General features: G+C 31.3%; 1 protein-coding gene across 1 annotated transcript; it reads left to right on the top strand.

Moving 5' to 3' along the window:
* Positions 1–12135, top strand: LOC142229303 (RNA-binding protein Ro60). The gene is made up of 7 exons (XM_075299852.1): positions 1–79; positions 155–646; positions 709–935; positions 6007–7009; positions 7067–7254; positions 7342–7520; positions 10796–12135. The coding sequence occupies exons 3-7, from the start codon at positions 729–731 to the stop codon at positions 10935–10937; spliced, it is 1719 nt and encodes a 572-aa protein (XP_075155967.1). The 5' UTR covers positions 1–79; positions 155–646; positions 709–728; the 3' UTR covers positions 10938–12135.
* Positions 12136–12597: the final 462 nt, after the last annotated feature.

The raw sequence follows: 12597 nt of genomic DNA, 5'->3' as shown, positions 1-12597 counted from the left end.
CTGGTTGGTCCATCTTCATTTGCTTAAAAAAATAACAAATAGACGAGTCGCAAAGTTGAAACTCTTAATAAAATAAAAGGTAAATACCAACAATTGCAGAATATTTTCCAATTAATTAGAAATTAGGACATAAATTTGAATTTTCCAATTGTAGAATGTTGCTGCGCGATATTTAACTATAGAACGGCATTAGAAAACGGGATAATTGACGAACAGAGTTTTGTGTATGTTTGCTTTTGATGCTGCTGCTGCGGAAGGGTGTGTGAGTTTGTGTTGCCATAGATTGCAAAGGAATTCCTCCACAAAACAAAACTTTGGATTTGTATAACCCTGTTCATCTTACTAACAGTTTCGTGTTGGTTGGTCAGTGCTAGTGCTGTTGTGGAAGTAAGGGGAATTAGAAAATTAGAAATCCATTTCGTTTGTTGTGTGTGTCTGTCTTGTCATTTGAGCACGAACAGCAGCGCCCCATTTATGAATTAAAAGCGGCGAGTCTAAAAGAGTTGTTGTTTTAGTTTACTTCGATTGTCTACTAGAGGTCCGCTTTATTTCGTTTTACGTTCCTCACAACGGAATTACAGTGAAGACACTGCGGCAGACAAGCTTAGAAGCACATTTTGTTTTATAATTCATCTAGAAGAATAATGTAAGTATTTTGTATTTTGACTTTTAAATGGAAGTGAATTAAATTTGATTATCCCCTGGCAGTCCATTAACACTTGCCCAATATGACTGAAATGGATGCAAAATCGAAACTTAAGCGGTATTGCTACTTGGGATCCTTCAGTCCAGTCTATGTGCATTTGAAAGGTCCATTGGCTGTGGACAAATTTTGGCCTCTTGTCACGGGATTGCTTAAGCAATTGGATGATACAGTTATGTTACCATTTCTCAAGGAGATCTTAAACGACAATTCTTTGGTTCGAAGAGATGAGGTAAATTACATATATATAATTCATCTTAGCTCCCCTTATCCTCATTATGTATTGAAGTATTGTGTTTACGTTTTATATATGGCCAGTGATACCACTCAGAAGTGAATATCCAAGGTCGCCTAAATTTTGTCCATATTTAGGAGTTGTTCAATTGTGAGAGGTTAATTCTAATTTTGAGATATGTCTGCTTTTGAGAGTTTTCATGTTTGGGAGGTTTTATTATATACAGAATTTAAGTCGAAAAACGATGTTTAATTGATTTTTGGAACAAAACACCTAATTTGCCAACGATCGATCAAGAAGTTAGACAGGAGTAATTTAGAAATTTCTCATTGAGCTTTTCGGGCCAAAAGCTATACATACTTAACATTCAGACATAATGCGTAAGTCATTATCCAAATACTTGCTTGAGTGGGCAAAGTCTTTATTCTCTTTGTTAGTTAAATCAGAGACCCAGGAATATTGACAATGAGATATGTAAATAGCATTGGTATAACTAGTCATATTCCGTAAGCACCGATGCCAAGTCCACTTATCGGGAGAAAATAGTAATAATTATTTAATAATTTGGCTAATTTATTATGGAAATTGGTGCAAATTGCCACTGACGGACCTATCACAGAATTGGTGCCGGTACACCAGTTAGTTGCAATTTTTAAATAGTCGTAATTTATTGATTTCCATACTCGCTTGATACTAAAATCTTATTGGATCTACTCATTTAGTGAAATAAAATTATCAATGTAACCTATTGTTCGACATATTTCAAAAGTTTTTTATTTCGGATGCGATTCGGTTGTCCAAAATGAAATAGATTTATAAGAGTTTGTCCGGGACTGATTCCTGAGGACCTGTCTATGGAATGCTCCTGCTAAATTGTCCCAGGACGTGTCCTTTGGAATGAGTCCAAGACGTGTCCAAAAGTGGAAATTTACCCCGTCAATGACAAACCCATGTTAAAGTGACTGGTCCCTTCCATACGTTTTGACCAGAACTGGGACTGGTCCATACACACATAAATATATTAGTTTTAGTTCGAATTGTTGCTAATTTGTAGTAAATTTACATATAATGAACATATTTTGAATATTTAGGACTAATGCAACTCCAATAAAAGTTGATCAAAAATTGGCCATAGTCGAGTTCGGGAGCGAGCATCCTAGCTTGGCAAAGAACCATATATAAAGTGCACATGCTAGATCGATATCCAAGAGATTGTGATCAACCAAATACCGTACCATTCCGTGACAACATAACGCTTCTGGACCACCTTTTAAGAATAGTGAATTATGAAGGCTTCCACTCGCAAAAAATTGTAAGACGGCAGACAATTGTAAAGTGATAGAATTGATGTTGACATGCCACCAAAAATTATTTTCCATTTGAACGCCTCCTTCGTCAGCCGAAATCGTCCATTGAGCCTGCAAAATGTGACTTTCTAACAGTGCACACCATTTCAAATCCATGTACTTACACCAATAACAATGTGCACTTTTATTCCTTATTTGTCGCCGAATTATTTTATATTCATCTCATCCTCCAATTGGGAAGGAATTCGGAGGAATACATGGGTCCATAAGATATAATGCAATACAATTTACTTTTTACTTTGAAACCTCCAAAAACATGTTTTTTTCTACATTCTATTTTCTGACGCTAACTTAATTTTGTCATTTCATTTTGTTCTGATTCGTTTTTTGCTGTTGGCAACGCTTAAGAAATTGCATCAAATTTCGATCGAATCCCGTGATCCAAACTTTTAATCGTATCGACAATTTTTTCGATACGATTATGAATTCGATATCGAATGCCGTGATTAGCCCCCTGTACCGATGCTGTGGTTGATCCATTTCCCGTAGGGATGGTATTGGAGGTATAATAACTATCTCATTCCGTTTGTAACACATCGAATTATCGTTTTCCACTATACATCTGCAGTGAAACTTTTCAAACTTGGACACTCTACAAACCGAACACCTCTGGATAATTGTCGTGTGACGTTTGCTATGTTAACATATTAAAATTAACCTGTCATAACTGCACACCTCCCAAATGTAGACAAAATTTAGGCGTCAGTGGATGTCCTGCTTTGAGAGGTTTCATTGTATATTCTTGATCAGGGAGAATTTCTAAGACGATATAACCATGTCTGGCCTATGGTTAAGTTAGGTATAGTGACAGCCCGATATTTCAGGCTCACTTAGACAATTTAGTCCATTGTGATACCACAGTAGTGATCTTTTCTCTTATCACTGTGTGCTGCCCGATTCTAAGCTCAATGACAAGGGTCCTCCATTTTATAGGCGAGTCCGAACGGCATTCCATGTTGTAGTGAAACCGCTTAGAGAAGCTTTGAAAAACTCAGAAATGTCACCAGCTTTAATGAGGTCGGAAAATCCACCGCTGAAACCCAAGACCTTGTGTGTGTGCAAGGCGGCCATGCTAACCATTGCACCACCGTGACACTCGGGCTATACCGGTCCATGGTTTGGTATTGTCACCATATAGACCGACCACCGATTCGGAGTCTTGTCCTTCTAGAAACCGTACTTTTAATTAGTTTTTCCTGAAAATGGAAATCTAGTGATACTTAAGGGCCAAAAATAAGTGCAACGAATATGGTGGGTATCGGTCCATGTTTTGATATAGCGCCCCATATAGACCGATCTTTTGAAATGAATTTGTTGACTTCCAGAAATCATAATTTGTATCCCATTCGCCTGAAATGAGAAACCTATAGGTATTTTGGGCCCACAAAGACCAGCGTCGAATTTAGTTTTCCTGCATATAAACCGATATTCCACTCTTGAGGGGCACTGGTTACCTAAAAATCTACATAACTTAGATTTAGAAGGCGTTATTTCTTTGAATATAACTTTGGGAAGTGTATCATTGGAACCGATCTTTTTAAGGTGGGTATGTTTTTTAAAATCCATCTAAAATTCTACGTATTTCCAAGTAACTCCCTACGAGGGGTTAGGGGCTTTCCGAAAAAACTATTATAACATATTTGCTTCATAGTGGTGGGTATTTAGGACTCGGTCCGACCCATCTTACGGCTTTACCTACTTTTTTTTTTGAAAAAGAATTGATTTTAAATCTGTATTTCGTGTAATGTTGTTTATATACAGTGAGTTACAGTTAAAATGGCCACCGGTGTAAATTTTAAAATTTTCAAACCTTGTCAATCTGCGATCCAAATGTTAGTTTTCTCTGAAATAACTTTAATGACCAACAATAATTGGTGAAATAAAAATTTCTAGAAAATCGGATTCGGCCGATTCTTGCTTTTTTGTCGAAAATCGGCTTTGGCCCAAAAAAAAAAAACGCTTCGGTCGAGCTGTACTATATATTTACAAGAAAATGTTGTTTTCAATCCAATAATTAAATGCTCACTGTGAATCGTTCTGTAGATGTTCTCTAAACCAAACGCCAGACAAATTTTCATTTAAATCAGAGATGTTAGGCTTCCGATGCTTTCCGGATATAACATTGGGGGCATAAATTAAAATGCGTTGTTTAAAACTGTTTAAGAATTTATTCCAAAAAAATGCAGAAGACTAATCAATCGAAGTATTGTGCTTCGCTTGTCTCTATTTTCCCCCTCTTTCTGGCAACATACGGATATCGCAACGAAAAAAACAACTCGTCTTTTTACTCAATTCACCAAAATTACCAAAATGTGAGCGTTATCGTGGTTCAAAACCACCTTGGCGTGTTTTTCTAAATTTTGTGATCGTTTATCATGCAATGCTCGGCTCAGACGCATCAATTGAGTTTCATACAAAACTCTTGCAAAAGCATTCGACAATCGAACAAGTACATAGAGTCACCGATAATATTGAAAAAGCCTTCGAGAAAAAACAAGTTCGCTCTGCTGTATTCTTGGACATTTCCAAAGCCTTTGGTAGAGTATGGCATGATGGTCTCCTTCTAAAGCTCAAAAGATTACTTCCAAAGAATTATTGTGAGATTCTAAGCTCATACCTAAGTAATCGATTTTATAGAGTATGCCTAATCTATATCCAATATAGTTATGCGGGGGTTCCGCAGGGCAGTATACTTGGACCACTGTTGTATCTACTATACACTCACGACGATATGCCTGTTAACGAAGATTGTTTCATTGGAACGTTTGCTGATGACACAGTTTTAATGTCCTCTGGAAAAAATACAAATGTATTTGTATACAAGCTTCAAGCGTCTTTAAACAAGGTACACGAATGGACAAAAGACTGGGGTGGTCTAAAGCTCAATAGTAGCAAATCTGTTCATGTTGACTTTGCGAAAATCGGCTCAAGTTACAAATCTCTAAAAATAGGCAATGAACAAGTTCCTTTTTCGAACTCAGCAAAATATCTTCGTTTTACACTGGATTCAAAATTAAATTGGAAAATTCATATTGATAAAAAGTGTGAAGAACTAAATATTAAATACCGCAAGCTAAGTTGGTTGATCGGAAAAAAATCAGTCCTTTCCACAGATAATAAACTCTTAATATATAAACAAGCATTAAAGCCAATATGGATTTATGGCATTCAGCTATGGGGATGTGCGGCAAACATTTCTATCGAAAAAATACAAAGGTTTCAAACCAAAGTGATAAGAAGCGCAGTAAACGCTCCATGGTATGTCCGAAATAGTGACCTCCACCGAGACTTAAAAATGAACACAATCAAAGAGGAAATCTCTAGATTTGGAGAAAAACATCTTATCCACCTCCAGAACCATACTAATCGCGAAGCCCGAAATTTACTCCAAACTTCCAATCAACATAGAAGATTGCGCCGTTTCAAACCACACGATTTATTAATTCGCTTTAATGTATGAAAGACTCAATACCAATGAAAAATTTACAATAATTGTCCTAGTTCGACTATATGAGACTTAGGATATTTTAAATTCAATAAATCTACTGATGTTAATAAATAAACTATTGGTTAGTCACTTCTTCATAATAGATACTAGCTGTAGTATAAGTTAAGCATCAAATATGTATTTGCTTAAATAAATAAATAAATATGCATTTTCCATAAATCTATAAGAAAAGTATCCCATTTTTTTTTTGCAGGTTTTATTTGTCTATGCCTCCTATTTGGCTTCAGAAATTGATATCAAATGGAAAACAGCATTACGTGTAGCCTTTGCTGGCCTTATACGTAGCGATGATGATCTATTTTTGTTTTGTGATCTAGCTATGCGTATCGCTAAATTACAAAACCACAAAGGATTTTCGCGAACCGTACGCAAGGCTATTACTGCCTGGTATGAATTGCGAACACCTGATGCTATACGGGCAATGTGGATGGCACATCGTGGTTTACATGGATTCACACATAAAACATTGATTAAATTATGTCACGTTTCCGACGATACATTGGGTGCGCCAAATGTCTCTTCGCTATTCTTTAAGACATGCACGGAGCTTATAAAAGAATCGGAAATTGTATCCAATGGAATTCCACCCATAGAGGGGGAGGTTCCAAATACTGAGAAAACGCCTGCCACTGATTCTAATGCCAACGAAGCAACAGCCAATGACTTGAATGCTCCACAACAGAACTCAAATGTTACCAACAATCAACCACCAAATTCAGAAGACTTAGCTACAGCAGTATCGAAATTACGCATCACCAAGAAGAATCATGATGCTTTGAAAATTATACGCAAATATAAATTGCCCTTCAAACAAGTTCCTGGACATTTTTTGAGCTATGCCCCGATTATGGCTCAACTTATACCCACCATGTCGTATTTACAAGTACTCAAATGTTGGCGTCGCATGGGCAAAAACAAACACTTGGAAAATCAACGTATTTTTAAATTGTGTAAGGCCCGACTGGAGAACAAAGAATTGGTTCGTAAAACGAACGTACATCCTGTGCATATTTTACTTAATATGCATGAGGCTGGCGTGGTGAGTGGAGAGATTCCCAAATTGCCAAAGAAAAAAGTTGAAGCCTATAAAATGGAATATTTAGATAAGCTCTATCGAGATTCATTCCAATGGCAATCGGGCATAGGAAAACTACGTATGCATATTACAGTGAATTTGCAGAGCAGCTATAAGAAGAGTAAGATCTACCATCTAATCCGGCGAAATGTACTTCATATTTTCAAATTCATTTCAGAATTCTTAAAGAACCACCGTAAGTTAACTTACTTTGATGCCTGTTTGGCCCTATCATTTGGCTATTCTAAACGTGAAGCTTTGGTGGATGTTTTCCATTGGTATGAGGACAAAATGAAGTTGAAGAAAATCGTCTATGAAAAGGACTATACAACTCATTTGGGGTTTACTTCATATGCTGTGGTTGAGGTTCGTTGTACATTATGTCAAATCCATCATGTATCAGGAAATAAACTTGTTTCCATGTTTTTTGTTTTCTTTTTTTCTATTATCTAGAATCAAAAGAACAACCAACGCTTAGTCACCCCTATTTTGAATGCTCTGTCAAGCCAACAAGTTTATGACGTATTTTTGTGTATTGTTCCAACGGCTGGCCGTGGTAATCCAAACAAAAATTCGGAATTTCTTTGCAAATTTTTGGATAAATATCGTCAAACTAAAAACCCAAAAGCTAAGTGAGTATAAAATAACGCATTTGAAACTGGTAGAAATACATTGGGAGTAACTATTAGTACATCGACCATTGTGTTGGCAATTTATATAATTGCAATATATTATTTAGTTATGCATGTAAGAGGATCGATCTACATTTTGGAACTAACGTTCTTAAGAATATAACGACGGTTGTTGTAGCCCTTTGGAGTTGGTATTTTCGAATTTTTCGGGAAATAAGCATACTCCAAATGGGGGTTTGCAGTCCTTGGACAGGGTTGAAAACCCTGTGTCCGCCCCGGTCCGTAGACCCGACTGCAACGAGGGCGGATATAACGAAGGTTGATTCATATGGTGACGAAATCTCATGGATCTATGAAGTTATTATGCGTTCGATATTAGAGGATGCATAAAATAATCTCATGCTTGACTATTGAAGTAAAAGTTGGAAATCGATTAGCATGAAGAAACATTATAATGGATTTCATTATAAAATCACAAAAAACGAGCGCCGCGTATATGCCAGTTTGGAAACTAAGGTTCCATTATAATTAATTGTATAAACATGTTCATAAAACGCAACATTTAATTTATTAAACATTGTACAATTCTACTATATACAGTGCACTCGCGGTATCGTGAACTAATTAAAACCAAGAGAGTTCACGTTAGCGAACTTCAGCGAATTTCAGAACAAAACATAGTCATATTCGGGAGTTTTACACGTTCCAGCGTGATAGTCTTTTATTTTTGTTATTAGTAATATTAAAAACTTAATTTAATTTCATGAAAAAATTTAAAAAAAGAAGAGGTCGGAAAAATATCAGTGGCTATGTAGTTATAAAGCAATTTAAATTAATAATTCAAATTCACGAAAAAAAAACCAAACTAGATCATTGAAAAAAATTGGTAAGTGTATTTGAAATTTTATTTGGCATTGTGAATCTGCCTTTAACGTAAAATTTCATGTTTTTCAGCGTTACGGAGTAGTTAGTGTATGAAAAAGTGTGTTCGCGTTATGCGGAGTTCTCGTTATGCGGTGTTCACGTTACCGCGAGTGCACTGTAATTCGAAATATATCCGAAAATGTATCGCACAAACTGTTGCAACCGTAGGTAGAATTCTACCAAAAATGGTAGATTTTTTACTTTATGGTAGATTCTAAAGTCTTGATGTTTTGGTAGATTCTTCAATATATTCCTCTCAAACTAAGACGTACTTGTCAAAATTTTATTTCTATAGAAAATTTTGTCAACATTTTATTTCTCTAGAAAGTTTTGTCAAAATTTTATTTCTATAGGAAAATTTGTCAAAATTTTATTTCCAAAGAAAATTTTGTCAAAATTTTATTTCTATAGAAAATTTTGTCAAAATTTTATTTCTATAGAAAATTTTGTCAAAATTTTATTTCTATAGAAAATTTTCTCGAAATGTTATTTCTATAGTAAATTTTGTCTGTAGAAAATTTAAAGAAAATTTTGTCAAAACGTTTTTCTTCTAGAAAATTTTGTCAAAATTTTATTTCTATAGAAAATTTTGTCAAAATTTTATTTCTATAGAAAATTTTGTCAAAATTTTATTTCTATAGAAAATTTTGTCAAAATTTTATTTCTATAGATAATTTTGTCAAAATTTTATTTCTATAGATAATTTTGTCAAGATTTTATATCTATAGAAAACTTTGTCAAAATTTTATTTCTGTAGATAATTTTGTCAAAATTTTATTTTTATAGAAAATTTTGTCAAAATTTTATTTTTATAGAAAATTTTGTCAAAATTTTATTTCTATAGAAAATTTTGTCAAAATTTTATTTCTATAGAAAATTTTGTCAAAATTTTATTTCTATAGAAAATTTTGTCAAAATTTTATTTCTATAGAAAATTTTGTCAAAATTTTATTTCTATAGAAAATTTTGTCAAAATTTTATTTCTATAGAAAATTTTGTCAAAATTTTATTTCTATAGAAAATTTTGTCAAAATTTTATTTCTATAGAAAATTTTGTCAAAATTTTATTTCTATAGATAATTTTGTCCAAATTTTATTTCTATAGATAATTTTGTCCAAATTTTTTTTTTATAGAAAATTTTGTCAAAATTTTATTTCTATAGAAAATTTTGTCAACATTTTATTTCTGTAGTTAATTTTGTATGTAGAAAATTTAAAGAAAATTTTGTCAAAACGTTTTGTCTCTAGATAATTTTGTCAAAATTTTATTTCTATAGATAATTTTCTCATCATTTTATTTCTATAGAAAATTTTGTTAAAATTTTATTTCTATAGAAAATTTGGCAGAATTTTATTTCTATAGAAAATTTTGTCAAAATTTTATTTCTATAGATAATTTTGTCCAAATTTTATTTCTATAGAAAATTTTGTCAAAATTTTATATCTATAGAAAATTTTGTCAAAATTTTATTTCTATAAAAAATTTTCTCAAAATTTTATATCTATAAAAAATTTGGCAGAATTTTATTTCTATAGAAATTTTTGTCAATATTTTATTTCTTTAGTAAATTTTATCTGTAGAAAATTTAAAGAAAATTTTGTCAAAATGTTTTTTCTCTAGAAAAGTTTGTCAAAATTTTATTTCTATAGTTAATTTTCTCAAAATTTTATTTCTATAGAAAATTTTGTTAAAATTTTATTTCTATAGATAATTTTGTCAAATTTTTTTTATATAAAATTTTGTCAAAATTTTATTTCAATAGTAAATTTTGTCTGTAGAAATTTAAAGAAAATTTTGTTAAAATTTTATTTCTATAGATAATTTTGTCAAATTTTTTTTTTATATAAAATTTTGTCAAAATTTTATATCTATAGACAATTTTGTTAAAATTTTATTTCTATAGAAAATTTTGTCAAAATTTTATTTCTATAGAAAATTTTGTCAAAATTTTATTTCTATAGAAAATTTTGTCAAAACTTTATTTCAATAGAAAATTTTGTCAAAATTTTATTTCTAAAGAAAATTTTGTCAAAATTTTATTTCTATAGAAAATTTTGTCAAAATTTTATTTCTATAGAAAATTTTGTCAACATTTTATTTCTATAGAAAATTTTGTCAAAATTTTATTTCTATAGAAAATTTTGTCAACATTTTATTTCTATAGAAAATTTTGTCAATATTTTATTTCTATAGAAAATTTCGTAAAATTTTTATTTCTATAGAAGAATTCGTAAAAATTTTATTTCTATAGAACATTTTGTTAAAAAGAACTTGACACATACTTCAACCCATTGTGGAGAGTATAACAATTTGCAGATCTTACTTAATGAAATGTATTTCTTTTTTATAGATTTATCATATTGGATTTATTGAGATTCGGGCCATCAATGAGCTATTCTCAAACACGTAATGAAAATATTCTGGAAATTTGTGGATTGGATGAACATACACCAGATCTTATACACAATTTTGCAACCCATCGTTTCGAGTGAAGAGCACAGTAAAGAGCGGCAACAATCGAAAGCAAAACAGAAAGGTATTAAAACGAAAAAACAATTCGAATAATTAAATGTAAGATGAATAGAGTTATACTTGCATAATGCATACATACAGTATATTAAAAGCGATACACATTCTAATCGTATAATAGAACTATAGCGTATATACATCTATATATATGAATTATCTAACATACATAATATGCTTAATTCTTCTTCTAATCATACTAATATTAGATGCTAAACAATATTTGACAAAAATATTATTATAGTTAACCATAGAAGCAAGAACCATACAGAAGAGAAGAATAGCAAGCCTGATGGATAAACCTTTCGAAAGATATTGATATACGATTTTTTTTTTCGTTTTTTATAAGTTTTATCTTAATACTCAGTATTTCATTTTGTTTTTACACTATATACTTTAAGTTTTTAATGAATTCCATTTCTCATTTCAATACAATTGAGTGAAGTTTTCATTTCATTTTTTGTTTCTATTAACAACTACAAACATTTCGAATTTACTTATTTTGTTTATAAACAAAACAAATAAAACGTCAAAATGATGATATATTCGTTTTACCATATGGATGCTAAACAAAAAAACTATGCCTTAAAATTAAATACGTACAGTACCGATATAAACAAAAATATGTTACGACCACTATTATCAAGAAACAAAAAAACAACAACTAAAACAAACGAAAACAAAAAGTAAAACTTTGACATTTCGAACCGAATAACAAATAAACAACACCGCCAATAATAACCGAATCCTGTAATTTTACACATTCATATATATATACACATACAATTAATTTGTTTAAAACTATATTTTGAATATATAACGAATTTGACTGACCCGCAGACAGACGGACAAATGTTGAATCAGAATATTTTGATGTATTGAATTATTACAAAAGAATTATGAAAAAAAGTTAAAAACAAATCCATACTGTAATTTTGTTCTAAACAAAAGTAAAAACCACATTTAAGAAGTAAAAGTTTCAAAAACAAATCTACATACATACAATACATATGATATTTAAGTTAAGAAAATAGTTAAACTAAATTTTACATTTATTATTAAAGAATCAACAGTAAAAAAAAAACAAAATATCATACCATACCATAACCACATACCTACACCTCTATAACAACACAACAGAATAAAATGAATCTTCCAGAATAATTACAATGCTTTTGTTTTAAATAAATAAAATTTGTATAGTTTTGTTTTTTTATATATATATAAAATTGGATCTATATTATTTAATAGATGTAATCAATAGATAATAAATTAATGAAATAGAAGCCGATTCTCACTTGTGACTGTAATTTAAAGTTTATAATTTTTATTAATTTTCTTCCCCTCCCCCATATCCCTTCACTATATTATTATTGTCTTGAAGACTTGTTTTTATAAAATAGTATTACATTTGATTTTTAGTTTAATAAGAGTATGACATATGCCCCCTATAAACAAAGGACACACGCATTAGCTCCATTTCTGATATGAATCACTCAATTTCTCTTTGGAGATGAGAATTGCTGGACAAATCAATCAATTTACATTTACAATCGATGTCCAGAACTTTATATCCGTTTAGGAGTTTGTTTTGTTTCAAAAAACTAAAGGAAAACTTAAAAGATA

This window comes from Haematobia irritans, chromosome 3, assembly GCF_050003625.1.
Source record: "Haematobia irritans isolate KBUSLIRL chromosome 3, ASM5000362v1, whole genome shotgun sequence".
Taxonomy (NCBI): Eukaryota; Metazoa; Arthropoda; class Insecta; order Diptera; family Muscidae; genus Haematobia; species Haematobia irritans.
Note: the sequence above shows the minus strand (reverse complement) of the source record. Positions and strands in the feature narration are given on the sequence as shown.

Bases quoted from the DNA above. Each gene is read 5' to 3' on its own strand.
- LOC142229303 (XM_075299852.1), top strand. From the start codon at position 729: ATGACTGAAATGGATGCAAAATCGAAACTTAAGCGGTATTGCTACTTG. The intron at 7,010-7,066 runs GTAAGATCTACC...AATTCATTTCAG, and splicing joins GCAGAGCAGCTATAAGAAGA to AATTCTTAAAGAACCACCGT. The intron at 7,521-10,795 runs GTGAGTATAAAA...TCTTTTTTATAG, and splicing joins ACTAAAAACCCAAAAGCTAA to ATTTATCATATTGGATTTAT.